General features: G+C 39.5%; 1 protein-coding gene across 1 annotated transcript; it reads right to left on the bottom strand.

Annotated features, from left to right (window-relative positions):
• Positions 1-24,643, bottom strand: ralyl (RALY RNA binding protein like). The gene is made up of 7 exons (XM_070919052.1): positions 24,388-24,643; positions 6,772-6,847; positions 5,887-5,934; positions 4,926-5,091; positions 3,220-3,328; positions 2,800-2,957; positions 1-33 (listed from the first exon to the last, which is right to left on the bottom strand). Exons 1-7 carry the CDS (start codon positions 24,641-24,643, stop codon positions 1-3), a joined length of 846 nt encoding a protein of 281 aa, XP_070775153.1.
• Between the last annotated feature and the right edge of the window lie 206 nt (positions 24,644-24,849).

Here is a 24,849-nt window from a genome sequence, read left to right as displayed (position 1 = left end):
TCAGTTGTCAATGTCCGATATGTGGTTCTCTATCTGCAATTAAAAGAAAAAAATAAATCACAGTCATCCATTCTTATAACTTGTCCTTTTTCAATTCCTAATCATTTTAAATGAAATAATGAATTTGTTTATTAAGTTCTAAGTTTGTTGCTTTAAATGTCAATACTGCCAATGGCAAAATATCACAAAATATCAGAATAGTCATTTAGAACTGCTTCTAAAGCTACTAAAAACTAAAGAGTTTTTGTTCATTCTGGTTGAACATATTCATTGGTTATATATATATATATATATATATATATATATATATATATATATATGATTAGGTACTTGGTACTTGGTAAAGTGCCCCCACATCACAAGGAATGTGTGTTCGTGGTGTAGTCAGGTTTTACATGGCCATACAACTTGAGAGACTATTCAGCCATTGATTAACAGTTGGTGCTTCAGATGTTTTCCATTGAAAAGCAACACAATATGTAGCCTGTAGGATACAAAGGCTGACCTGTTTCACCTTAGATAGTTTCATATCATCATGAAAGAGAACCAAGATGCAAAGACGTCTGCCGAGAGACGAAATGTTAAAGAGACAATATCAGAGGAGGTCTGTGTTTTCTTTCTAAAATCTAAAATGTCCTGGCACTTCCACATTCAACTTCACTCGTCATGCAGCTTGCTTGTACACAAATTTCACTTTTTTTCATAATTACTTGAAATTAATTAATTGGAAATGTACCAATTGTACACTCTCTCCGTTTTTCTTATAATAAGTATCAAATTACACAGTTCTTTCCAGGAAACATTCTAGGAAATTACAGACTTAGAAGTTATTGTATTGGCCAGCTTCAGTAATAGGAGAGAAGTATACTTGTTAACTGTGTATCTACTCTATCGAAATGAGTACAGAAATGTAGTTCATGCTAGGGCTCAACTCATCCTTTAACATGACAAGGTCGAAACCTAGTACATGGCAGGACCGTGTATGTTCAGTGTGCCATATTGTGGCCAAATTGTTAGACAGATAGTCAGTGGTCGTGTCTATAATGCGAATTCCTGGATATTAAACGTTCACATCTGCACATTTCTGTAGTGGTCCCAGTAATATTTGTTTTTGAAGTGTACTGAAGTAGAATATCACATGACATGGTTAAGCTACGTTTGAGTCAAAAGATTTTATAAATGCAGTTGCAAAAACAAAAACGTTCCACTCATATCTTACGATGTTTAATTTGAAAGAAACTATTCTGATTATCTATTAACTCCCTGTCCTCTTTCATTCGTTTCTATCTGCGGGTTGTCTCTCGTTTTTATGACTCACTCTGTATTGAGTGTTTCGTCAGAGTGATTGTTATTTGGGGTGCTGTAACTGTGCGCTCTCCCTCATGCCTCTCGGCACATGGAGAGCTGTTTTCTCTTCTGCTCTGCTCTCTGCTGGACTGTTACTATGCGTAAATATCGCCTCTACTTTCCACAGCAGTAGGTTTTATGTTGTTTTCCAGTTTCAGGTATTGTACTGTTTCTGTGCCATCTGTGCGCTTATGATGTACTGTGATGTCAATCAATAACCAGTCTATACCTCGCCAAAGCGTCACAGCACAATGGCCAGGTATAGACTGGTTATTGATCTCTCATTAAGTGGGTGTGTGTTTGTGCTTGTGGGTACCAGACGGACCCAGTGGGGCATGGACCACATCCTACTTCGCCTTTTCCCCAACTAGCGACAGCTTTAGAGGGTGAAACCTATGAGATAGAACGTTATTTAGTACTGTAACTCCAGGTTCTATGAGTATAGGCGCAGCCCTCTAAGCTCTGGTTCCTTTAACTACCTGAAGAAAAAGGTTTTTGGGAGCCGATTGTCCGGTCTCAGCAAAATTTATACACAAAGTGACAGAGGTGGGACCCACATATTAAGTGGCCGTAGAAGTCTTCACTGCTGCGTGAGTGATGGATGAACCCACAAGTAATAGCATCGAGGTTTCTGCCTATACTCCTAGAATCTGGACTTACGGTACGGTGCTTATTCATTTTGAAAGAGCAATGGCCTATGGGGAAACACTTGACCGACCAGGTGGTGAAACATGACCACTCACTACCTCAGCAAGTCACGGACAGACCTTTGCATTTATAGGAATATTCAACATTTTGGGCAATACAATTATTACACTTTCTTGTGCAAGCCGCCGGTTAGCTTAGCTTAGCATAAAGAGTGGAAACAGTGGGGAAACAGCTAGCCTGGCTCTGTCCAAATGTGACAAAAATCAGCCTACTAGCACCTTTAAAGATGTAAAAACAACATTCACTGGTTGCCTGGCAACTGCGCAGAGGCACAACACAGTCCAAAACATAAGCCTTCTGTCTTTGTATGGATTAAACACACAAGATATAACATGTTAATTGGTGAGCTTTAGAGGTGCTGGTAGACATATTTTGCTACATTTGGACAGAGCCAGGCTAGCTGGTTCCCCCCGTTTCCACTCTTTATGCTAAGCTAACTATAGCTTCCTATTTACCGTGGCATCAATCTTCTCCTCTAACTCTCTGCCAAAAAGCTAATAAGCGTGAGTGAACTATTCCTTTTACACTTTGGATTATGACTTAAATCTTGTAAAATGAACAGCTAATAAATTGTTCAGCTACACACGAAAGTGACTGAGCACATACCCTTAAAACTCAGGAGGTGTGTGTGACGTAGAGACTCTCACACAGATAACGATCCTGGTGAACACATTATCCTCGCATTTACAGGAGAAGCCCACTCGCTCTTTGTTGAGACTGGAAATGGCTACTTGGCCTGCTCACCATGTCGCTGGTGCCTTCATCTTCAAAGTCGTCTTCGCCGCCGTCCGTCATCTCCCCTGCCTCCACCTCGGCTGTCCCCTCCACTTCCTCCCCACCAGAGTGGTCTGCTGTATCACCATGGAGACACTCACACACCTCCTCTTGTTTCCTCTGCATCTCTGGCAAAAGAGAGGGAGAGAGTCGGAGAAAAGACTGGCGGTTAACATCAGAGCATAATAGATTTATTGAATTGATCCCTTATTTCTACCAATTGAATAATCTCGCTTTCAGACAAACCACTCTATAAAGTTTTAATATTTTCTTTATCACTTTGGCCTGTGTGTGCGTCTTTCATTCTAATACCTAGCGAGCACTCTCTGCCTCTTCCCCATGTATATATGCATGCAGACAGGTCCTCTCCTCCCCTCTGTCAAATCTTACCGGCGTCAGAGCGATGTTGCCGCTCAATCTTCTCCAGCCTTCCCAGCAGTGAGTCGATCTTGGTCTTGATCTGCGACAGCTCCTTTTTGATTGTTACGAGCTGGTCCGTCTTCACTGTGAGCATACATTAATAAAGTTAAAAAGCATAATTAATGTGATGTTTGACAAGGAGACAGACGCAGTTACAACAGCAAGAGCTACTGCACTGCTTCGACGTGTCTCAACGGCCAAGTTAATTGCCAGAAAAGTGGCTGAGACACAATTAGTGAAAGGGCATAAGAACGGAAGCCAAAGTTTATGATATTTCACTGTACTACAATGTGGGGAGAATACTGATTAGTATCTGTGAGAGTACAGGCTGCGCAAAGGAAAAGGAAAATTACTGTTTCATTCAACCTTGATTTTATTTTATTAATCCTCAGTATTAATAACAATGTACTCATCAACTTCTTTCTTGGAAATACACTTTCTGGCTGAGAGTTAGTTGCTGAAGATGCTGGTAGATGGATTTTGTTTTCAGACAGAGCCAGGCTAGCTGTTTCCAGTCTTTGTGCTAAGCTAACACATGAGAACGATATCAATCTTGTTGGATATCATCTAACTCTCGGCAAGAAAGCGAATAATCATATTTCATTGACCAAGTTGAGTTGTTGACAAATGTGTTAATAGTTGCTCATTTACACATCCAGCAGATGTGGCGCAGCATTAGCATGTATGCATTTGGAGTAGAGTTTCATTTTAGCTCTGTTTTTGGCCTCTACAAACTCTTGAGGAAAATATCTGGCTCTTTCGCTGCTAAACACTTCACTATGTTCACCAGCTGGTCACTGACTGTCTGTTGTTTGATGCACGATGAGCAAGTTGTGCACAGCTGTTTTTTGGAGCTTTTATTGCCGAACATAGCTGCCTGCTGCGGATGACAATGATGCTGTGAGAGTGAACCAAAACAATAAAGTTGCGGGCCGTGAAACTAAAACAATGAAATGAGGGAAGCAGCGGAGTCAGGTGATAATTCTCTGTGGGTTCATAACTACGAGGGACACTTTTTACATTGTGAACCATTGTTCAAGTGTAAAAATATTGATTAGTGCAGCTTTCATTGCTGAGATCTGGGAACGCTAAAAAGTCGTCAGACAGTGGAAGAAACACAAGCAGTCAGAAGATCAGATTGGCTTTAAACAAACCTCCAGGTTAACCAATTTTCTCTCATTTGAAGAGAAAACAAACCCAAACTCTCTGTTGTAAACATCCATCTTAGTTTACAGACTTCCTGGTTCAACTTCTCCTGTGCAATGAGGGATTATAAGCAATATTTCAGGTAGCTCACTTACACTTTTAGCTCCAAATAATGTGGTTTAGATAATCTGGTTTAAATTTTTGTCTTGTTCATAACCTGTCTATAGCTAAAACAATTAGTCGAATAATTAACAGAAAAGCAGCAGCAGTAGTTAAATGAAGGTGTCACTTTGAGATCAGGGAAACTGATTTTCTGAAATTTTACAGACCAAACAATTAATATCTCATCAACTACTTTGATGAGGACATTCTTATCATAAACTATAGAAAAGATGGCCAAAACTACAAAAATAAGACCCAAGTTGTAATAAACTGTACTTTTCCTTTAAAAAGGAGCAGGAAACGTGACTAACAGGAACAAAAATGCACAAAGAGAACATACGTTTAGGGGCTGTGATGGAAGAGCCCACATTGAGCGCTCGGGAGGAGGAAGAGGAGGAGGAGGAAGAAGAGGAACAGGCCCTGACTGGAAAGGAGGATTTGGCTCTGCGTGTGGACGGGACAACTAGCCGCGAGCGTTTGATGGGGATCACAGCCCGGGTTGGGGGCACGACACGACCATGGTACTCAAAGAGTCTGAAGACACATGAAAGATAAAGTTGCAGCAATAGAAATGTTACAAATGTATTACAGTGCAGAAAAACACATTTTTAAAAAGCAGGGAGAGGAATTTCTGGATCTAGTGTGGGAATTCAATAGCAAATTGTGTCATCAAGTTGATGTTTTTTTCATGAGTCACTCCTGCGGTCCTTGAGATGTTGTTAGTCAAACAACAAGAAGCTCTTGCAAAGCACCCTAATAGACATGCTGCAAAAGATGTTTGAATGATAGTGGTACATATTGAACAACTCCAGGACCATTCAATCAAATCCTGTTTCCCATTGCCTACAACACATCAAATTGCCAAAACAGCAATAATGACTCAAAGCTGAAGGATTCAACTCTCAGGGATATTGCAAAGTAGAGGAAGTAAACAAACCAATGAAAATGTCAAAAGGAAGATACATTCTCTGCTTTGCCAGCGCAAATGACCAGCCAGGGGACTATCTGACATTCAGTACTCGCCTGTGCGGATAAAAGCATCATTAGTAAGCCCAACGGAGAGGAATAAAAACCTCCCCAATATGACATTCATTATGCCTATGATAATGTAGTTACTTTACCGCCGATGGAAATGGGGCTATTCTGCTCAAACCTCATCTTTATCTAAGTAGCTGACTCGGAAATGGGGAGAAAGGAGGGTGTACACTGAAGGGCAAAATATCAGGAGAAAAGGAGACTTGAAAAACGATATGGAAAATTAAAAGGGACAAAGTACAGCCAGGCTGTGCTGTTATTTACTAATACCACCATATAATCTTTTTTACATACCTGCTGTAGAAATCGTCTCTGTAGTAGTCATAGTCAAACTCGTATCCACTGTGAAGATAAGAGACTTTTTTATTTTTCTGTTACAGTGTTAAATGCATCATTGTGTGTGTGTTGCCAGAAAAGAAACTAAATCCTGACACAAGACAGAAGACACTAACGAGCCAGATTTAGAGGAAATTAAACATGACAGGTACACACACTGTTCCGTGCTTTCTTAAAAGACATAATGCGACAGTTTATGAACTACGCTTATTCACAAAGTGTAAAAACCACAATTTAACATTTTATATTGCGTTTAAGTCATTGTTTTCCGGCAATTAACCACCTGTTAAACCACATTTTTACGCTTCGGTTTTTGTAAACGAGATAAACATCTTAATTAGTGCACGTTTGAGGTGCTGGAAGGTGGATTTTGTAACCGAGCCAGGCTAGCTCTTTCCTCCTGTTTCCAGACTTTATGCTACGCTAACCATCTCCAGCTTCATATTTAGCGTACATCGTACAGACAGGAGGGTGGTATCGATCATCTCATCTTACTCATTTGCCAAAATGTCAAACAGTTCCTTTAAAAGCCCTAATAAACAGCTATATTTTGTCTGTTAAGATGTAAGCCATGTCACTTCTTGTGCACTGGGTTTTCTTTGCTTTCAAAAAAAGAGACTAACATGTCAAGAACGAGCGAATGTGTTATAGCGACAGACAAACAAATGGCACAGGTGGGGAATTGACTGTTCCTCCAGAAGTACCCGGCCTGCCAATGACGATCGCGAGCACATATTTTACAGACAGCAGAATGTAAGTGCAGCGGGGTAAAGTAGGTCAGCAAAGCAATATCCGGACTGATGACTGATACAGTAAAATAAGACACACGTGTTTCACACAGACCTGTAGAGGGACGAGAGAGGCCTCTTGGAGCCCATCTTGGGCCTGTATGGTTTTGGCTCTCCTGCCATGTTGATATCTGGAAACAAAATGAAAATAAATGGTCATGATGCGATACAGCAGCAGCAGCTTCAATGCTTCTGTGTAAACTATGGAGGTAGAATGACAACAGCTTTACACCTGCATCGTTTTGTCTGTGAAAATATTACGGGATATCTTTATGTGTTTTAATGAAGCTTTAGGAGCTTCCAAGCTGTTTGATTGTAACTAAATTTAAATGTTTCCATGATGATAATACAGTCAAAATTGGGTTGACCTTGAACTTGGCAATGTGCTGTAGATGAAAAACTTGCACCGTACACAGACATGTAAACATACATGCATGTTCATGTGGATCATATGAGAACATAAAATATAGACATGCTACAGTATTTGTAACTTCAGCATCACTGGAAGATATTAAGGCTTTGATAGGAAACACTTGATCACATTTTGTTTGAATGGAAGAATTCAAGCAGAATGATTAATAGGAAAAAAAATACTATTTAGTGCATCTGTTGAAATTTATTGTGTTATTACAGTTACAAAAAGTGCCTCCTGGAAGAATGTTTCTCCTGCTGGATGCCATTGTTTTGTCATTATTGTAGAGCTTCAATGATTTGTCGATTGATCGATTAGTCGATAAAGTTAGTAAGTAATCAAGCTTCTCACATGTCAGGATTTGGAATATCTTTTAGTTTTGGACTATTGGTCAGACAAAACAAGTCATTTGAAGACAAAACCTTGGCATTAGGAACTTATAATGGACAAATTAATTGACTTATCAATAAATGAAAGCTTAATCAATGATGAAATAATTGTTAGTTGCATCCATTTTTGTATTGGATAAATTGTTTGTACTCCATGTAATCACAGTCTCAAGTCAATAAAATCTGAATCTGCATCTAATGTTTTCAGACACCAAGAACATCCTTGTTTACAGCTTGAACACCACACATTTTTCAACATTTTACAACTCTCCATTATAAGTGAAAACACCAAACTCACCATCACTGAAGTTACATGTTTTTTAGACAAAAGTGACGCATTAAAAAAATAAATAAAATAAAACACAGAGCAACTTTCAGTATCCCAACTTTGCAAGACGAGTGAAATTGCTAATTAGAGGATTTTCTTTTGAGGAGAAAAAGAGTGCACGGTGAGATTAGAGGAAGAGCGTGGCTGACAAACGCTCGAGGGCTGATACCTCTAAATCACCTCTCAGACACGGACACATCAGACAGGATTCATTCTGTCTTCTAAATATCACCTCTAGGGTAACCTCGCAGATTTTTGTTCCATCTTAGAGAAATGGATTTTTCCAGTACCCACAACAGTTTCTCTAACTGACTGAATGAACAACACCCTTACTCATGTAAAAATACAGTACAAAATCTAAAAACAATTTAAATACAGCATGGTCAATATCAAATCATGGCACCAAACAATTTTCAAGAAAGAGGGGCTTTTTATACTCCTTTAAAAGACATGAATACAATGGCCTTCATCATGATGTACAAAAGATACAAAGTCAGTCTATGATGTGACCTTACTTAATACTAGACCTGCCACAGAGGAAACCATTATGTATTTTGTCAAATGATGAATGAAGTTCAACGTAATAACTGAAGAAGATGTTGTGACGCATACGTTTTCAAAACGTGGAAAAGTACATACAGGAGCTCTAAAAAACATCCGGAAATTAGTTATTGAAGTTTGTCCCGCTGATTTGTCCCATTTATCAACATGTTCAGCAGTTGGAGCAGCAGCAGTGGACGAAGCTCATGGAGGCTATTAAGGAACTCCTCCTTCTTGGAGTCGTAACTCACATCGGTGTCAATCATGAATAAACGTCCATAAATCTGCTTAGCTTTTTTTTTTTTTTTTTTAAAGACGCTCCTTACAACTCCAGAACTTGCTAATTATAAAATTATTCATTATATTATCAAGTTGAAAATTAACACGCAAACATTTTCTGGTTGTAACTTCTCAAATATAAGAGGTCCCTTTGTTTTTGACTCAGACAAAACATTACTTTAGGTTCTGGTAACTTGAGGCATTAATTGATTAATCAACTTCCTTTTTATTGAAAGTATTTGTTAGCTGGCAGAGGTTTGTGCTGTCTGAGCGCCTGTGGTTCTGTGTGATGAGACTAAGGTAGAAAGCCTTGATCCTTTTAGTGATTTCACTTCAGTCCACTGAAGCCTTCAAAGAGATGTAGATAAAGAAGAGCAGAGAAGCTGAAAACTTTAAGGGATTTAAGGGCCCCGAGACATTGAACATACAAAAAAAAAGGACTACAAGTCAATGTTCACATAGCAAAAAGATGAAAATGAAATCCCCTTCAAATGTATTAGCTAACTACTGTGACTCATCCGTGCACCACAGGAACCACATGGCTCTCGTCATGATTGACAGCCCCTTCTACCTGCCAAGAGCCCTACTGCACTAAACCAGGCCGGCATCACTGCGCTTAGTCTGCCGGCTTGTCGTCACTGCTTCTGCTCAATCAGCCTGGAGTGCCGCTCAAGGTCATACACAAAAACACCAACAAACATCAAACACCCTGTTCTCAGGCACACACAGAAGCTCACACCGACAAAGCAGGAGAGATCCCCGTCTGATGGATGAGTCACCCTCGACAGCTTCAACAAGTTGCACAGATAACACATCAGTGCCTTGGGGATCATGCAGCAGCAAATGTCATGACAGGAGCTGAAGTCAAGTCATTTCGCCAAAAGCGTTGCAGTGTTAGTCTTGTTTTTTTTCTTCAATCCCAAGCTGCAATGTTAATGCACTGTGGTTATGAATTAAATAATGCAAGATATCTCACACTACAGTATACAAGATGTCTGTATCTGTTTTCCTCCGTCTCACCTTCTCTCTCACACACACACACACACAGTCCAGCAGCTGCACCTGGATCTTCTAACACATTGTCTGCAGATTATCTATGGTGCTATGTTTGGAGCCCAAGCGTCCTCTTTATTCCCTCCTTTCCCTCCTCGCTCTCCCTAATGGACTAATGGATTGGGGATGTATTGGTAGCTCAGGGACAGCTGTGTCATTATCATTAGGCTCCAGGAAGATGTGAAGAATGGTTCACATTGTAGAGTGCGCTCTCCTCTGGACCCCTGCTAGAGTCATTAAAGAGAGAGCGGAGCACTAAAAAGCACTCTCAAACGAACGCTGCCACCTCACAACACCCCCAACCCTCCACACCCCCGACAGACACACACTGAGCCTCTGATTAATTACAGTCATTATACTAATCATATACAGAAAAATGGAACGAGTGTGTGTGTGTGTGTGTCCATAAAAAAAACTTGAGGCTGCAGATGGAAGAGATAGAGACTTTGTTGCTAAGCAATAGCCAGTTAGGACTTACTTGATACTGTAAACTGTATGCAGCATCACATTGAGGGGGAATATAAAAAGTTACTTTATGCTGAAGTCATTATGAGCAACAGAAGCAAATTCACAGACTACAAACAAAGACGGACACCGATACTGTAAAAGCACTGGTCATCCTCTCGACTCCTGAGAGGCCATTCTTCTTCTTCTTCTTCTAGGCTGGTGAAATGTTGAACATACTGCTGTCAGACAATGTTGTAAAGTCATTTACAACACTTGACTGTTTAGTGCCAGTAAAAAGATACAGATCTTCATTGCGACCTTCCTTAGAGTGGGTTTATGTATATGAATATGAAGCGGAATAGAATAATCCAATTTTATTAAACATCAGTGGAACGGGTCATACTGTTGTCCAAATTAGTGATTGCAAGCTTGTTAGAATAAAAAAAATACAAATAAAAAATGAACAATACTAGTTATTGAAGTTATAATCCTTAAGATTTCAAGCCTGGTTGATTTAGTGTCACCTGTGGTTAAAAGACCTCAGTCAACCATCAACTTTTTGTCTTAGCATGCTAACATGCTGCACAAGTTTAATCTGCCAGTAACATAAACTGCTTTATAAAAGAGGTAATTACAGAAAGCAACTATATTAAATACATCAAATATTTGATCAAAGTATCAAAATGGGGTTTAATACAGTATCATGCAAACGTTAAAGCTGCATTACTTGATCTTTCTTGGCAACAAGCTCTAAACAAAACATTGCTCACGTTGGCCATAACAACTTTAGAAGTTGATAATATGTCAAACAGTTGCCACATCCAGCAGACATGAAGTAACGTAAGCATTCATGTTGCGTCATGTTTCTGTTCACCTGCAAATTTCAAAGTTTTGGCCTCCACCAAGTATCTGGCTCTTTAGCAGCTAAATGCTCCACTATGTTCACCAGCTAGTCGCTAACTTTGGTATTGAGCAGGTGGTAAACAGCTACAAGCAACCTCTTACACGTAGACATTTAATCAATAGTGCAGCTTTAAGGATTATAATTTAAAGGTTAGGTTCAAGGTTTTCCATGTAAGTGAGTAAAATTTTATATATAGTTAATATAAAACTATATAGAACTTTCAAAACCAGGGTTACAAGAAATATGGATAGAAAGCATTTCAATAGAAGAAAGCATAAATAAAAATCCTTTGAGAATAAACAGGTTTTGAGATGAGACTTACTATATCATGTTATAAATCTATATATCAAAAAATATTTTTATTAATACTGTGATATTAATCCACTGAAACCTTCTCTAAATACATTAAAAGGCACCGTTTTATTCAGTCTAGTTTGTAAGTCAAAGGGGTGTTTTCACACCGTCTCCCCTCATCTGTGTACAAGATGAAAGCATCAATCTCTGGCTTTACTAGACCTAACTTTAATTGAGCGTCTCCTTCGGCAAGGATGTGGCTGAGCTCAGAAACAGTTTTATCCATTCACACTGGATCCTTCAAGAATACAATCATCGCCACCTCAGGGCCCTCTGACACAGTTTGCGTTCATTCATATTAATGAAGCCAAATTACCTGCGAGTGTGCTGCTGTGTTACTGCATGCGTGTGTCTATTTCAGTTCGATACAGACCCCTCGGTTCAGCGTCACCTTGAGCTCTTTGTCTCTGGAGGTGTAGTCATTATAGCTGGTCCACGACTTGAATTAGTCCACAGGGAAGAGCTTGGTTTAAAAAGGAAAAAGCAGCTACATAACTGTATAGCCGTCGTGCTGCTTCTATTTAGCCAAGCACAGGCTGAATTATCGTGCAGTAGCAATTTTCCTCTTGACTGCAGTTATTCTCAGAGGTAAAAATACATTTGAAGAGACTTTACAAAGCAACTTGGCCTTTTAATTCTGTCTTTCTTGATTCATGGCTCTCAGGAAACGTGTAATGGGAATAGTTTTAAGTGGTTGCCCATGTTAAACTAGTGCTCTCTGCCCAAATACGACAGAAGCAGTACGTAATTTGATAATACAGCCTGAGAAAAGAAATGAGACAGTACATTTCCTCCCTGAACTAACGCCAAACATAATCTTTGGCAGGCAAAGGATCACTCCTGGCACAGAACAAACTCCATCTCTGCTGTAACACGCATCCCGAGAGCAGGTGAGCCAGTATTTGATTAAGAGATCACCCAGGCACCTGTGTGAATACAAATGTGCGACTAAGAGACATCCTGCGTGACAGCTGTCGCAGATTCAATCTACACTGCGTTCTCGCGCCCTGTAAATCTGACAGGGAGGACTTGAATAATCTCCGATCTCGGCTCAAGGGCACAGGCAGCTTCGGCTTTTTATTACACCTGAGAGTTTCCTCAAGCGGGGCAGGGTGAGTGACAGGATGAGGAAGCAGACGCTGTGAACGCGTGTCTAGTATATGCACGTATACTATGTATGCATTAGTGAGTGTGTGTGTGGACATGATGACCTTCTGTTCACATTGTAATTACAACTAGTCACATTGTCTTTAGATATATTTGATATAATTGTGGATAGTCTACCAAACGTTTCCATGGTAGTTTCACAAAGAGAGACTTTGACTATGGCATGGATCAGACTAATAGACTGTCTGTCTAGTTGTAATTTGCAATGAATTTTGGGTAAATTAAGACTTTTTTCCAAGCTGCGTCATAACACTCAGCTCTGTTCACTCCAGCAGTAAATGTTACAGTTAGCATGAAAGTCAGAATTAGCACAGAATCTCAACGCAGTGCAGACCTGTGCTGCTGTGGCTTGTTAATGTGGCAGGGATCAGTACTTCTGCTAACTCATCAGTCAGACTCAAAATGACTGACGATGTCGTCACTGCGCATCACTCACCGAGTATTTCCGAGGTTACTGCACTCTCTAAAAACTCTTTCCCTCCTTATTTCTCGATACAAACACTGTTAGCAAACCACAGAATTAGCAGCCATGTTTTCCTCTTTTTGTCATTTGGTGCCACTGATTGTTACCATTGGGAAGATGGCTCTTAGTTCTGAGTCAGTCTGGGGGTAGGCTGGCTAAAATAAGTCTGTTGAACTTGCATTAGACTAACCTGAGGAAAGTTAAGATGGGCCTACACCACAGACCAGTCTAAAATATATCTGTTCCCTGGTATGGCCATACTGTTGCTCTAAGTTTAAGCGTATCATTATCATATAACTGTCATTTGTGGCCACAGAGGTATAAAGTCTCGTTTTAAAACAGTATTCTTCCACCAGCAGCCATTTTCAGTTGATCATTCTGTTGCTAGTAGCAACCACTACTGATACAGTTCCAAAGCAGTTACAGTTTAACTGACATTGTTACATCCACCATTTTGTCACATCTGTGACCAACTAAATATTGACAAAAATCTTTTATCTACTCCCCAAAATGCCCTTTTAGGAGCATTATCTGTAGGTGCTATTTTTATTATAGCGGTTTGTGATTGTTTATTTATTCATTTAGCTTTTCTGCAATCAGTTTACAGCTAGCCAAGCTGTCTGAGGTTGAGCTAACTATTATGTATTTCACTCTTTTCATGTTTACTTTTAGGACTTGATGTTGATCTTTCACTGGTGTTTCTTGCTGGCATGACAATTTGACAGCTAAAGTCTTCACTTGTGTTAATACAATTACCTCCTTACTGAACCAGTTCACTTTTAAGTTGCTTTGGGCTAACTAACCATTGAATTCCACAGTTTTACAATTGCCTCCAGCAAAAACCTCAAAATGCCAACTTACGTGCTCAACTTTTGGAAGTGCGTTTAGCCCACTGCATAGCTGTGCACCCACAATCAAGGTGAGAGCATTAGACTTCTTTAAATAACCTTTTCAGGATATCCATAATGCACTTGTAGGCATCTTAAAATGAATCATTAAAATCGCACACAGAGGAAATGACTATCACCCTGCAAGCTTCTAGACATCATTGACGTCTATTCAAATTACCCCGTCAACCCTCTCTGAGCTACATGCACTAATCCAGAGTGCATCATGTCCTGACTGATTCCAATCAGGATGAGAACCTCAAGGCTTTAACAGTTTTTGTTATGGTTGGAAGGTGAAACGTGGATTAATTGCCGTCCTTCCTTAATGAATTCCTTGTACCTTGCTCTTTCGGCTCTTAAGGAAAATGGTTATTTGGCAGCGCATAAATTTGGCAGCCCATCCCCAAGCTCCTGAGCATCTAATAAAATTATTTTCATTAGACCTGCTGAGCGATGGTCTATTAAGGGGAACGTGATGTGGGATTGCTAAATCTTCGGGTTAACTGTATAGTAGGTGAAAGACCAGCAGTACACAAGGATTTTCACACACTGTGGTACATCTCAACATTGGTACGTGTTGATTTTTGCGTTAAATCATAATGAGCATATTGCCGTAGCCTGAGGTAAAGACAATTTAGTCTTTCATCTCTCTTAGCTGTTAATGCACTTTTCCTCTTTTTCCATTTTTTCTTATGATGTAACTATGTGGCTCTTAAATGCAACGCCTTGAAACATTTTAACCCCCCCGAGCAGGTCCGCCACTTCAACCTGACCACACGCTTGTGAATGTGTGCGAGCGAGCAGCTGCAGGTTTGTTCTCCAGCTGCTCGCTCGCACACTTGTACTTGTACATCAGCTCTGAAACTTCACCTCCTCATTCATGAGACTGTGGAGCAGAATACGTGGTGCGGATCTGTCCTGCATTATGCATCACTGGCAGGCTATTTTATGTAGAGCTGAAATGGTTTGATGATTGATTAGTTCAACATTTTTGACATTTGATTGATAATTTAAAGCAGCGGTTCCCAATCTGTGGGTCGTGCCCCTCACAAAGGGTTGCAAATTAAATCTCATGATAGGATTAACAGGATAAGAAAAGAAGAAAAAACATGTTCCTGCTGCCCAAAATTATGTTAATTTTTCAGATGCTCCTGTAATTGTTATTGGTTTCAGGCCTTTTAAAGATTATTCAGATGAAAACAGTTTTCAGTCACCTTGTGCACTGGGAAATTACAATGGATGTTTTCTCACATTTTATTTACCAAATGATTAATCAATTGATTGAGAAAGTAAGGAAACTGATGTAGCACAGGTGTAAATAATAAAATGAATGATGGCTGAATTCCATTTAGCTGCTTCAGTTTCAGGGTCCTAGTATTGTGCATGCTGGCTCACTGTCATGTCTTCCTGGGACACTTGAATAGAACGGAGCCATCGTTAATGTTATTAATAACACCTGTGTCTTGTCTCCTACTGTGACAAGACAAAATGTCTGCTGTGAGAAAGACTTACTGATAATGAAAATAAATGTTGGTTGCAACCATAACTTTATGTATTCAAATTAATATCAATAAGATTATTCGAAATGCAAAACACACTGGCTGTATTAATAATTGACTCCAATCATGAATCAGTATAGATGTTAATATATGAGATTCATTAATATTCATAAATGATTAATTTATCCACAGATCTGCTAACCATGCAAGAATATCTCCATCAGCACTGTAGACTCTTTTGTACACAGGTGCACGCCACACCTGGAGCTGCCATGTGCAGCCAACCACTGAACAGCCGCACTACAAGCAATCAGGAGAGAAGCACTTCTGCAGTCCTCTCTGAACATCACAAGACCACCACCGTAATTTTTTAGACTGCCGTCACCAAGTAGATTAAAATAAATGTTATGCCCTTTCTCCTGCCTGTGATGAAGTCACTGAGAAAAATTTGTCTTCCACACAATTGTGCACAAAAACTGGACGAAAATGGCTTTGTGTTGTCTGATTTGGTAAATTATTATCATATTAGCCTTGTTGAATAAATTATTATCTTTGATGATTTGCATCAATACCAATTATTTAATTTTCATGCATGATAAAAGCTACAAGGCCATATTTCACAGTGCATTAAGACATTAAGATAAAATAAGGATTACTTTTCTTCCTCAGAAAATTCAAATTTACATGCAAATGCTGACACATACTGAGCCACAGAAAAAAAAAAGATTCAATCTCTGACAGACAACAGAAAAGCACTGCAAAGTAGCCTTCACACTATTAACAATATTTATCAACAAGTTTCTCAAGAAATTATCTCTCAAAATGGAGACACTTTGTAGTTGAGCAATTTCAATGTAAAGTAAGTGATACTGACCACAAGAAACACCTGAATTATTCAACTTAAAGTCACAACTGGCCACATAAACTCCTTCGTCTTCAGTGATCCACGCCTCATACTCACATCTCTGGTTGCGACGCCTGCCTTTGTACATGGTCATGACGAGCGGGGAAACACGGGTGATAACTCTGCTGTGGCCGAGCAGACTGTGCTTCCTTTTCTCTCCCCCAAATAGAGACAGACTGCCGGGGCTCCTCCAGCTCCAGACTCACAGCTGAGCCGCCTCAGACCATACCATTTGTCAAACTATTCCAGGGGGAACTCTCGCCTCAAATACTCCTCTCTGCTCCGAAAGCAGGAACACAAGCTCAACTAAAAATGCCCCCTTTTTGCCTCTGTGTCTCCACAGATTAGATAAGGCGGTGAAGTTTAATTATGATCCTTTACGGATGGTAGTTTCAGACTATTTGACGTCCCAAAAGTCTCCCTCTCCCCTTAAATGCTAAATGTGTGTCACCAGAGACAAGTGATCTTTAAATGTTAAAATTTAGAGTAAAGCAGGAGAAGCAAGAAAATGGAGATCAAACTATACAATGTTTTGTGTTACAAGTAGTATGGCTACAAGGCATTAGGCAGGACTTGACTCCGCCCACCAAATTTGATTGGACACCGAACACCGAAATGTTGTAATCAACTGGATTTATTTTTCATATTTAATTGCTCAATTACCTATTATTGTAGTGGAATCAGCCTGTAAAATACCCATCATGTGTATAGCTGCAACTAATTATTATTTTCATTATCAATTAATTGTTTGGTCGATAAAAATGTAAGCAAATTGTGAAAAATATCTATCACAAGTTACCAGAGTCCATGGAAACGTTTTTAAATGTCTTGTTTTATCCGACCAACAATACACAACCCAAAGATGTTAAATTACTATCGTAGAATACTTTTTCAATCGACTGACTAATCAATGTAGTTTTAGTCATGTACGTTTTTAAATTGTAAAATGTGAACATGAGGACATGATCTCAGTGTCATCCATGGCAGCTACAGCCCTGGTTGTATATGTTGGATGTGTAGTGTTTGAAAATGCCTGAAAGTTGTAAAATTACCTTCATACATGATACAGTACAGTAACATGTTATTTTAATTATTTGTCTGTATGTTAATATTCATATATTGTCATATAACATCACTAATGACAAATTCACAGTGATAATAACCTTATTTACAGATGTTTTTGGCCACTTGGGGGCAGCATTACTACGCGCAATCACAACATTATCACCTTATAAAGTTGATATGATGAAAGCCTATTTAAACACACAGCAAACACGGACCAACATTAGCACGTTAGCACAAGTCATGTATCGTGTCCACCAACTCCTGAGGGAAATATTTGCCTCTTTAGCTGCTAAATGCTCCATTTGATTCACCAGGTAGTCACTAACTTGGTGCTGGGCAGATTGCATAAAGTATCAGAGCTTTTTCACTGAGAACGACGCTATGAGAACTGTGGGAGAGACCCAAAACATAAAGCTGTGGTTCCAGAAAATCGAACCAATGAGCTGAAAGACACTAAAAAGCTCCGTAGAGCCGAGGGGAACTGCAGTCGAGTGATAATTCTCTGTGTGATCGTACAGTAACCAAGAGCGACCCCTTTCACACTAGACATATACATCATTTGACCCATTGTGAATATGAAAATAGGCAGCTTTAAAACAAAGATGTGAACACTGAATGAGTTTTAATGGATTCACATACATGCATGTGCACATATACACTTCCACACACACGTTTTTACACCTACATATATGACAATGTCTAGTCATGTATAGTACATACACTGAATATATATAACTGAATCAGTTTTATCCATTTGTTTTTTCAGTTGTTTAACCAGGAACTGAGGCTACACATTAACACTATTGTACATGTTACATCTATTGCATTTATTTTTCCTATGTACAATGTTTATCTGTATTGTCCCTGCATTGTTTATATACAACAACAAAGCTTTATTGACATGATGTTTTAATTAGAAAAATAAACACATACATAAACACAGTAAAGTGGATAAATAAACACATGAAAAACAAAGGATTTATGGTGCATGGAATAAAATTAAAATAAAATACACACACAAACTGCCATTCAACACATATTTGTAGTAAATTAACAAAAAAAACCTAATCAAGAGGGTCATGAGTTAATTACTCATGTTTGATATTCAAGGCTACTTTTAGAAAATACATCCTGTTTTTTTTTTCACTTAAAACCGCAGAAAAACACTCTTTGACCTCACCAGTCAGACAGCGTGCTCTCATCTACTGGAATGGCAAATCAGCTTCCCACTGCCACTGTCTCCCACTCATCCCTCTGTTTTTTTAAATCTAATTTAAAGTGGATGGGCTGTGGACTTAAGAGACAGATTGAAAAAGCAGAGCGCCCAGGAGGGGGAAGCTGCCTACTGATTTCCCAGCTGTTGCAGCATTTGGGCTCTGTTGTAGATGAAGCCGTGTAATTGTAACATCTAATTACACTGACATGGGGTTTGCAGCTGTCTCGCACACAGCCTGACGTCTTAATAGTCCCCCAGCTTCTTTGTTCTCGGTGAGAAAAGACAAGAAACTAAAAGCTTCGTGAAAGATAGAGGCTAAGTGTGACAGATTCATTGTTTCAAGGCCAGTCACTGAAATCAAACGCCAATGTCCTCAACTGTTGTCTCACTTTGACATCTATGGAGAAGTATTAAAAATACATGTCTAGTTATTTGACGTGGGGAGAGAAAAAGAACTAAAGCATGCTCTATGTGCTTCTTCTGTTGGGTTTTACTCAAGAAGGTTATTCCAGGCTAATTTTGAAACACATTTGACTTCTTATCCTCATCTTAACCACCATTATGAGTGGCAGCAGCAGCAGCATATTCACCATCATAACTTAATACAAAACAGTCCACGTGTCAACAGCTTCCAAGCTGCTTAGCACCTCTATGGAAAAAGACAGCCACTAAAAGTGCTACTTTTCACAGCATAAAATGACTCATAAACAGAAAGATGTGGTTGAATATTCTCCACAGCATGCAGGCTAGCGCTGCATGAGTTTGACTGCTGAGGATACACATGAATCATACATGCTGAGGGACAGAAGATGTCCCAGTTTTGGTGGCGTTGCCCTCACTGCTTCTCTCTCAGCACCATCTAGTGTTCATGTAGATGGGAAATTCATGAATGCAGAAAAACTGCCTGGTAGACGAAGCACAAGGACATATAATGTTTAATACATAATAACAGGTGGTATCTTTTAATCATACTTAATTTCTGCATCGATATTATGTGTTTGTATGTGTTTGTTATGTATATTATAACTTTGTATTGTTTTAGTCTTACTGTGTTCCCTTATTTTACATGTTTTCCTTTTACAAAAACATATAAATAAAGCGACAGCTATTCCTGAAAAATATTTTTTGGGTTTGTTTTTTTTCTTCAGAGGTTTTGACAGACACATGTGAAGACACATGCTTCAGCATTACATGACGTACAAACACCTTTCCCAACAACGGTCTCAAACTAACTAACTTTTTAATCTCCCATCATTTACCTCACATTTTCTAAGAATGAATCACAGAACAGATCAGCTTTATGTGACCTACAGTCGTGAATATCATGAATGAAGACCTTAGAACACCTTGGATTCATTATGGCGCCCTGCAGTAAATGTTTCAACCACAGAGAGACGCTCAAAGACTACGAGACAGCAGCCACGCAGGAAAGCTCTCACACACTTTGAGCCAAAGATGACGGGAGAGCAGATATGATCACACCAAGCTCCGAGTATTGAAAATGAACCTTAAGATATCAATACATCTATGTCCAGATTTTATCCACAAAAGCAGAAAGTAGAAATGCTGACTTGGTGAAACAAGAATGATACCCTCCCCTGTGTGCTCTTCATCACCAGCAGACATCTTCCTCAGGATCTAAGTAGCTGCTGTCTAAGGCCGCCCGCCGGTGTGATTGAATGTCACTTTTATTTGCATGAACTACTTAAAGTCATTGTCTCGGCCATCCAGTCTTGTCTAAAGGAATTAAACTGAGTAAAGCAATCGCTGGAGCTTCAGTATCTCGCGGCTATTAAATCTACTCAAGCGTGGGACGCTGTGGTAATTTAGCGGGCCGAGCTGCGTGCTGTGTTCAGGTTTGATTCTGACCTTGTGACCCTCCTGTCACGTCATACCTTAGCACAACTGTCCTTCATGTGTGTAATTTAATAGAAGAGGAGTGTGCTCAAGAAAATATCAAGAATTCATATCTTGTGCAGACTGCACCCACTTCTGGCAATATTGTTCCAGAGGCCTAATCAAATATAAAGTTCATGTTTAAAAGATAAGGCGTGACGACCGTGAGGGTTCAATTTCACGGGGGCAGCAGAATAAAAGCAGAGGGAGATGTCACTGTAGGCACCTTTGCTCTCCCTCTGACACTTATGGTGCATTGATAATATACTGAATTTATTGTGTCCACAGACGCTCAGTGTTTCCAGGGACACTATGAAGCGCAGCCAGTGGAGCTGCAAGATGTCACGCTATGCAAAGGAATGCTTCTCTTTGGTTGCTGTAAGAAGCCGTTCTCTATGTGATTTCAGTTCACACTGCCTTTGTTCAGGAGACATATGTTCACCTGAGATCTTCTCAGCTAGACGCCGTTTCGTCTCTCTTGGGAAGCCGCGTGGCTGTTGTGTTTCTCAGGAAATATAACTGTGTTGTGGTTTGTCGTTGTGCATAACAATGAGAAGAGCCTCTTTAAGTGGATGCAATGATGCAGACAGGACAAGATAGACGGGACATGTGAATTTGTGTTGACAGCAGTGTGAATATTTCTGTGGTGTGGCAACAAAAAAACACTGTTTTTCAAATAAGTTCCATTTTTCTTGTCAGCCATGAACAGCCTCCACATAGAGCTTTTATCATAACCCAATTTTCTGGCCATCATTTATAACTTACAACACTTTATTGACACTGGTGTGAAGGCTTTAAAACGTCTCTTTAAAAGATTATCAAGCATATATTGTGAAATAAAGGATCCAATGAGATTTCCAGGATTACAAACTCTACGACACTTAAAGGAAAAGGAAAACTTTCTTAGATGAGAAGGTTGATCTAAATATTTAGTTGAAGCGAGGAGGCGGTTAGCTTAGCTTCAACATAAAGACTGGAGACAGGGGAAAACAAATAGCCTGGCTCTGTCCAAAGTTTAAAAAATCTGCCTACCAGTTTGTCAAGAAATAAACAATTACAACGAAATCTGACAGAGCAAAACAAAGGACCTCAATATCGTCTCACTTTTACATCTTTGGAGAAATATTAAAAAGACAACCATTTGCTAAGAGAAGTGAAAAATGTTACAACAGAAGAACTAAAATATCCTCTATGTGTTTGTGCTTCTTTGTTTTATTCAGGAAGGTTATTCCAGTATCACTTTGAGACAGACTTGACTCCTCTTCCTCCTCATAAGGTTTCAGCTCAGCCAGATTAGCCTTTATTTGGAGGAAACACCTAAAGTTAGCACACCTGAAATGTGAGTAATTATCCCTCATTAAACTTAAAATACTGCGGGTCGAAGCTGAACCGTTGAAGCAGGGGCTCGGTGTGTAAACTGTGTATCTTTTAAAGTCCAGTTAAGGTCATAATTTTACTGTTGGCGTTTTCTTCCAAATAAAGTTTGGCTTATTTTGTTTTAAACCTGACTGCTTGTATTTCTTGCCCCATCAGGCCTATTCTATTAATGTTGCCAAGTCCCCAGACCTAAACAATTAACTCTGTGAGTTATTATTACCAATATTACAAAATTACAAAAATCATTTCCAAAACTACCAAAATAACTTGGCTCAGACCAGTCACCTGAGTCCAGTTTCACTAATACAACAATAGTTCTTGAGCCACATACTTACACAGGAAACCACTAAGAACTCAACTCAACCTTGCAGTTTTACCACTCCCATATGTAATTCCACACACCAAAAATGCATGAAACTGGGCAAACACAGGGTGGAATTACAGATGTGACCCTGCAGTGCTCTTATTCATATTTAATGAGAGAGCAGGGCTTGGAGAGGACTTTTATTTTCCATGAAGACGGCTGTGAACTAATCAATAAGTAATATAAGGAAGATTTACAGGAATCCACTGAATGCTCCTGAGGACTGGGCTCTGAATGTTTCCATATTGGTGCTGTCTGTCTGTCTTTCTGTCTGTCTGTCTGTCTGTCTGTCTGTCTTGTCAGTCTGTCTTGTCTTGTCTTTATGGTCAGACTCGTGTCCTCGTTGCAGCCTTGCGGCATTTAACTCCTAAAACTGGATTCTGTATTTTAGGGGGGTTCAGGGGTTATTTCTTTATACTGGCTAGTATACTTCTCTATTTCAGAATTATTTTTAAGATTTTACTGATCAAATTTGATTGCCATCAAGACACATCACAGAACTTTTGTCTATAAACACTATGAACCAGATGGAAGCTTGAGGTCTTCAGGCAATATTGATTAAAAACAAGAGTTGATCATTTTCAGTCTCAGACTGACTAAATCTGTATCATATTTCAAATCTTAAACCTCTTTTTATATGGACTTGCTTTTATGAAATTATATTTTATTATTGGTACTGACCGCTCTTTTATGACTCTTGCCTTGCTTTTATATGTACTTGTTGTTGTTTTTTTTATTGCTTTAGGAGTAAATTTCATGTTTCATATACAGCGCTTTCTTTTTAATAAGGGTTTTGTAAAATGATATATAAAAACCTTGTCATGAAAACAATCAGATTACATAGGTTTGAACGAGTGTTTCATTTTTGTACCTGTGGAGACGAAGCATGTAGGTGTCTCCAGCACTTACACACAAATGCGCATTAAACATACGTTGGTAACTTTAGATTATGATTTTAATTATCTAGTTTTACTGGGTAACTATACTGGGACAAATATTGAAGTACAAGGGAAGAAGACAAAGGATCAGGAAATAAAGGGGTAACAACTGTGTATTTAAAGGGGTGCTTATGAATAAATTAGACGTCAGAAAGCCACTGAGTACCTATTTAAGGATCAGAGTACAGTAATATTGTTACTGGCTAACAAGACAGGAAAATGGAGAGAATAGAGTTGATGAATAAATTGTAGTATCATTTATTTTAGAATTACATAGAATTACACGTTTTTAAATGTGGAGTACTTTTATTATCAATATAGTGCACATTATCATTGTTGCTGGGAGAAAAAAAGAAGGCTGTAACTCTAAAGTAGTAATAGAAGACTAACCTGCATGTAACACTGTAATGAAAGTAAAGGTTTTTTATTTGCTTTTTTCCAGGAAACATGTCAGGGCGATCATGCAGCAGCTTTTACATGTTGAAAATATACTATATTCCATTCAAATTAAGGTTATAATCTAAAAACCTTTCAACAAAAATCAGTCTAGTTTTAACAGACAACTGAATGTCTTTTCTGCTCTTTGCTGCTCCAACAATGAACTCTGGGGGGAAAAAATCCACAGGCCACTGCTACATTAAATAAATTGGACTCTCATTCATCACCAAATCCTTCTCCTGTTCTGCTTTCCTGCTGAACGGCATGTCGACAAAAGACCAACCAGGGACCAATAAGCAATCTGCCTACATGGGGCTGATGGTGAGCCGCCACCCTGCAGATCCCTTGCTAGCTTTGTGCTCTTCTATAATATTATTTATAAATGTGTTCAGTTTAGCTGTGCCGCTGCAGTAATGGCTGCGTCACTTGAGAGCACAACACATGAATCAGCCAGCAGATTGGTATGTGCATGTTTTAAAAATTATGATAAAATGCTGCGGAACAGTGATGCACTAGAACAACCTAGAACAGCTTTTATGTCCTGTCACATTATTACCAGCTGAGGTAATGACCATTACTTTTCAGTGATGATACACTACCACCAGGACAAAGCCTTGGAAATGTGAGAGAGAGCTCCCTTATTATAGTGTACGTCCTTTTACACAGTATGGTGTTGTTTCCTCTTCTGTATGAAATGTTGACACTGTAATTTGCAGGCTGTAATCTGAATACAATGCACTTTGAACATTACCTAGGGATTGTCCGGCAATGACCCTGGTGTTCTCCCCGCCAACGGCTGCCCTGGCGTTCCTCTCGCTGGCGTACTGAACGAAGGCGTAGCCCTTGTGCACCGAGCAGCCCACAATCTTGCCGTATTTGGCAAAGATGGCCTCGATGTCGGCCTTGGTTACCACGGCCGTGTTGAGGTTGCCGATGAAGACGCGGGAGTTGAGGGAGCGCGGGTCATTCTTGTTGGTCACGTTGCTGGTCTGGGTCTTCCCAGTCATCCTAGTCCTGCAGCAATGCCTGCTGGGAGACACAGTTGCACACTGCTCAGAAAGCCAGGAAGGTTAGACTGTGGAGGTCACGCACAGAAAGCCAAACAGTGAGCACCAGTGGGATGTAAACACCGGGCAGAGCTGAAAGTTGGAGATAATTGCAGGGTTTCTCTTTTTTATGAATCCATTTTAAACCCCACTGGATGGTCAAAATA

This window comes from Enoplosus armatus, chromosome 14, assembly GCF_043641665.1.
Source record: "Enoplosus armatus isolate fEnoArm2 chromosome 14, fEnoArm2.hap1, whole genome shotgun sequence".
Classification (NCBI taxonomy): Eukaryota; Metazoa; Chordata; class Actinopteri; order Centrarchiformes; family Enoplosidae; genus Enoplosus; species Enoplosus armatus.
This window is presented reverse-complemented; position numbering and strand designations above follow the sequence as displayed.

Excerpts from the sequence above, each read along its gene's own strand:
- ralyl (XM_070919052.1), bottom strand. The coding sequence starts at position 24,643 with ATGACTGGGAAGACCCAGACCAGCAACGTGACCAACAAGAATGACCCG. Across the intron at positions 6,848-24,387 it reads CATTGCCGGACAATCCCTAG|ATATCAACATGGCAGGAGAG; the intron begins GTAATGTTCAAA and ends TTTTGTTTCCAG. Across the intron at positions 5,935-6,771 it reads CCTCTCTCGTCCCTCTACAG|TGGATACGAGTTTGACTATG; the intron begins GTCTGTGTGAAA and ends TTATCTTCACAG.